A 5461-nucleotide genomic window follows, 5' to 3' on the forward strand; every position below is an offset into this window, starting at 1 on the left:
TGCTTACTTCCTAGCAGGGGAAATGGAAGTTGGTGCCACCTTCATGGGAAATCACTTGGTAATGACACTTAGAATCACATTTTTAAAGATGTATGCATCTTGTGGCCCAGCAATTGTAGTGCTAGGAATTTATCTGACAGAAACAACTGTGGCTTTTCATATTTGGCCTGATGGTTTTCAAAACACTACATATAGTTGACAAGCTAGAGGAACCACTACACAAAATAGGAAACAGGATAAATCAAGTGTCACTATTATATTTCAAAATAATCTATATAACAGAAAAATAATCTATTATTGAATAGACATTGGTTTTTAAAAGGATAGCATATGTGGGTATGGGAAAACATACATGTAAATTTAGCATATAGCCAAGCTTCCTGTGAGGCTGAGGCAAGAGGCCTGCCCTGAGTTTGAGGACGGCCCACATTTTTCTTCTATGGTATACATTAAACTGTAATTTCATTTCAGAATTCACACTATTCACACAGATAACAACACACACTGCCTAGTTCTAGGGACCCTAGCTACAACTATAGTGACTGTCATTGCTATAAAGAGTGCTACTACAACAATAGTAAGCACTGCTATAGCAGGTTCCACAGTTATAGGGATCCTGTAGCTATAGCAACCACCTTTACTTGGATGGACCCTGTAGAATAAGAGGAATTACTTCAGTAAGGAAGTTGTGCCCAGTGGTTTGAATAAATCTTGTCCCCATGGAAACTTGTGGTGAAAGTGAATTGCCACTGTGGCAGTGTAATGCTTTTGTCCTGGGATTGGGTTAGTTGCCACAAGAACATACTATTATAAAAGAGCCTGCCCTTGTGTTTTCTCTTATGGGTCTTTGCCCACCTGCCCTTTTGCTTTTCTGCTACGTTAGGATGCAATGTAAGGTCTTCACCAGATGTAGCCACCAATCTTGGTCTTCTAGTTCCCAGAACTGTGAGGTAAATAAACTTCTTTCCTTCATTAATTACTCTGCCTTGGACATACTATTATAGTGAGAGAGAATGGATTAAGACATTGTGAATAAGCTCTGTTGTCAACAGAGGTGTCAGACTTTCAACATCTCAAATACAAAGACAACAATGCACAAATAGACGTCAGCCTTGAGTCCTACAGAGCCACTTACAGGGAGAGACAGGGACACAAGGCATGTGTTTGCCCTTCTCTGACGGCAGCCCAGCTCATGGCTCACAGTGAGTGCCTGACGTATCCGGTTGTCAAGGACACAGAGAATCATGGAACAGTAGAGTGATTATGTCTACAACTGTTGGGGAGGTATTCAAGTGCTTAAGGACACTGTGAGTGGCCCAGACTTCCAGCAAGACACAGCAAGAGCTTTTCAATATTTTTAAAATGTGCTTTTATTGTCTCAAAAAAGTAGCAAGAAAAGTATATATATTTTTTAAAATCAACAAATAAAGCTATGCATGGTGGTGCCACCCTTGAACCTGGAAGGCTAAGGCAAGAAGCTCGTGACATCCAGGCTAAGTGGAGGCTATAAAATAAAACACTGCCAAGAAAAAAATAATAAACAAAACAGGGGAAAGATGTTGCTGCAAATGACTTACAATTACTAAATAAAACCAAACAGAAAAATGATGTCAAAACATAGTATCTGGGCTAATGAGCAGGGAATGTATTTTTGCTGTTACAAAAACTCCCACAGCCATGTTCGTCCATTTCCTATCACAAAACTGAGACTAGTCTGTAGATAACATGCTGTTATCTACATTAAAACACCCAATGGTATATATTAAGAATAGCTCAGCAAAACCCCCTGTGTTCATGCCGCACTCCCTGTTGTGTTGGAGGGACTGTGGGTGTCTGATGTGTCTCTACACTACAGAACAGTAAGACCATCTGGCATGTATTTCCCCATGTTAATGCCAGAAATACTGTGGAAACAACTCCAAAGAAACCTCTTTGGACCTTCTTTCATCTATACTAGGAAAAGAATGAGGCCATTGGAAGAATGACAACAGTCTGAGTCTACGAAAGCCAACGAAAGAGGAACGGAGGGGTTTACAAGCCATTCACTTCAAGAGATGGTAGAGAACTCAGTTACAAACTTATTTTGTGCCAGACACAGTCTGTCAAAAATATTACCTTGAGGAAAAAAAATACACAGTAGATAATATATTACTTCAGAAATCCACTCCAGAACAACTGAAGCTATGTCATACAGACTTAAGCCCAAGAAGTGAGCTAATTGAGTTTATAATTTATGGAAATGTGATGCTTCCCCTTCGCTCCCAACCATGAGCTTGTTTTGGTGGAAGGGACAGTGTCTGTGAATCTCATCCATGTTCCTGTTTCACCCTTTGATCTTCTTTCCTGACACCTACAGTGAAGGAGGGAATAACTGAAGCCAACAATTGATTATTCTTTACAAGACAAGCTCCAATATGAGCCTAATTAAAGAATTTCCTAACACCTCTTCCTTGCTAAAACAAGTACGTTTAATGAAGAAAAGCCCCTGGCCTGTCATTCAGGCTTTCATTCCTGTGCATGCTAACAGACGAAACTACTGCCCTCCTCTCCCCATCTGGAAATACCAATTGTCACCCAGGAGTAATTGGCTCATTTGCTGGGTTTGCCCTTTAAATGCTCCATGTTCTCCTGACACCTGGAAGAAGTTTCATTTAGAGGCTTTTAGGGCTTTTTCCTAGAGATGACACCATCTGGAAAGGTGTTTCTGGAGACAAATGTGACTACGGTACATTTTAAGCAACAGAGAACACTGTTCCCACATGAAAGGCACAGGGCTTGCAAGAATGAAGCAAAGGCTAGACTTCAGCCAGGACTTTGATACACTCAAAACTTGAATTCTTCAGACCCTAATAAACAAAGGGTTTCAACACCACAACTTATCATTCGAACATCTTGTCCCAAGTGATTATGTCAGAGGTCACACTTGTAGCGTGTTACACCTATGGGTTCCAACAGGACCGTGTTGTCCCACACCATAGGACTCAAGACTTCTCACCCCATGCTTAAGATCCAATTTGACAAATCTATCTATGGAGGAACTACAAACACAGCTTGGGAAGGGCATGTCTATTCAGAGGCAGCATGCAGAAGAGATTTTATGATAACCTCTCCCTGGTTGTGGTAATGGCTCTTGAAATCTACATATGTGATAAAATTTCACTCACACACACACATATATACATATACACACAGTAATTCATGTAAGATGAGATTTGACACAATTTCCATAATGTCAATAGGTGACTTTATTGTACAGATACCAACTTCCTATTTAGAACCACCTACTATGGCTCTGCAATAGAGGCTCCTTGGGAGAAGACAGATGAAGAGTACATAGGAGTTTTCCTGAACCATTTTAAAACTCTTATCAGTATTAAATTATTTTTTAATACAAACATCTTTTGGTTTTTTGGTTGGTTGGTCCTTTTTGTTTTGTGTTTTGTTTTGTCAATCAGACTAGATCAAAACTTCTAGAGAGTTTGATCCCGTGGTTTCGTTTTCTTACACATTTAAGACACAGTCAAACTTCAGGGATGGCTACATTGAAATTCTGTTGCAAATTCTGTGATCTTTACAGTAAGAATGAATTCTACTGGCTGGTAAGCAGTGCTCAGGGCTAGGGCCTAATGAGGAAGGAGTGGGACTTTTTTTTTTGTCTTTTTAAATTGAAAATAGATTCTTCTCTCATACAACACATCCCAAGGACAGTGTCCACTTCCTCTAGTCTAATAGAAGGGAGGTATGACTCTTCCTGGGAAGGGGAAATAGAATCCAAAGATGTTCTGTAAACATCTGATTGGCTAGGGGCTTCTTTAAAACAGTTGCCATGTTTGCTTAATATGGCAACCCTCACACTGCATAGAAAACTGGCTCTCCAAGCAGAGCGGGTTGTCTCCTTGATACTATGTTGTTCCATGTGACTGTCCTACCACAGACCACTGTCCTCGCTGCTGCCTTATAAGGTGCACCCAGGTGGTGGGGACACTAGCTCATGAAGCACCTCGGTTTAAAGAACAACAGGGCAAATGGGCAGCTTCTCTAGGACAGAGACAAACGAGCCCCACCCACAAGAATGAAAGGCCACTCCACCGAACAAGTGCAAATGACTAAGCCTGATCTTCCAGGCCAAAGATGGCATGGTTTACTTGGAGGCCAAATGGTCAAGATTTTAAGGAGAACTTGGTCTGTTGTTAGACAAAGCAATTCTCCTACCTTTATTCTTGTCAGGTTTGTATCCCCCGCCTCCCACGATGTCTTCAAGATCCTTGTCTGACAAATCTATGGAAAAAAAAAAGCAATATACAAAAAAAAGTCTTGTCAACAAATACTTGGCTTAGTAAATGTTGTCATGACACATGGGCATTCTTCATGGGAGTCTGGTTCAGTGGTACAGCAGATAGAAGGCCCTGAGAACCATGCCATGTGCCCAAACTAAGGTTAGATATGGGGAGAAGGAGGAGGAAGGGAAGGAGAATGAGGGAGATTAAAAAGGATGACAGTGGTAGGCAAAATTCCAACCGGCCCCTCAGATTGCCCACTGCCAGTATATGTGTTCTGTCGAACCTCCAATCACCTTGAGTATTTGTGTGGTCACAGAAAGAACGAATATGATCCTAGTGATTAAGTTCATTATATGCCAAAGATGAAGGGATTTTGTCAAAGTAATTAAGGGCCTCAAGCAGCCAAGTGAACTCTTTCAAAGCTACTTTTGGGCGAGCCTGAGCTCAGACACTGGAAGCTAAAGTCTCTTCTTTTTCTCTTGATGCTCTTAAAAGAGTCAGCCACTGCCTCTACAGCTAAATGAAGATACTCTATCAACAACCACATGACCTTGTTTTGAAGAAAACCTAAGCTCAGCTGAAACTCTACCGACTACCTTGATTGCAGCTGAGGCTCTGACTCTATAGAAAACTCAGCTTCTTTAGTGAACAAAGGAAATCTTAAAGCATTTATGTAAAAATACGCCTCCTCAACAGTCACATGATTTGTGACACAATCATAGATAATCAATAAAAGAAGCGGAATCATCATTAAATAGTTCAACTATTAAGTACACATCTTTCTGAACATCCTATGCTTTGTGTGCAAAATGTGCTTAAAGCCTTTCCCCTGTACTCCAAAGTACTCAGGGTAATTTGCAAAAGTCCCTTGTGTCACTGTACCTTTTCTTAGTTGGCTTTATCAGCTTTGTGTCATGAGACTACTTTTGCCTGGCAGAATGAATGCTGTACCAACCTGATTATTTGGGAAGCATTTCTTTTCTTTCTTTCTTTCTTTCTTTCTTTCTTTATTTTTAGATATTTTCTTTATTTACATGTAAATTTCTCCTTTCCCAGTTTCCCCTCCAAAAAACAAAAAAACAAACAAACAAAAACAACCCCTGTTGCCTCCCTCCTCCCCATGCTTGCCACCCCACCCTCTCCCACTTATTGGCCCTGGTATTCCCCTACACTGGGGCACA

The 5461-nt window shown here is 40.8% G+C and overlaps 1 protein-coding gene across 1 annotated transcript in view; it reads right to left on the reverse strand.

The window, feature by feature from the left end:
* The window catches only part of Cd99l2 (CD99 molecule like 2), a 26740-nt gene that overhangs the window by 10074 nt on the left and 11205 nt on the right, over nt 1-5461 (reverse strand). The window contains exon 5 of the mRNA XM_031363559.1: nt 4213-4278. Coding sequence (XP_031219419.1) covers nt 4213-4278 — 66 coding nt within the window. The remainder of the gene's footprint in view (nt 1-4212; nt 4279-5461) is intronic.

Source organism: Mastomys coucha, chromosome X, assembly GCF_008632895.1.
Source record: "Mastomys coucha isolate ucsf_1 chromosome X, UCSF_Mcou_1, whole genome shotgun sequence".
Lineage (NCBI taxonomy): Eukaryota > Metazoa > Chordata > Mammalia > Rodentia > Muridae > Mastomys > Mastomys coucha.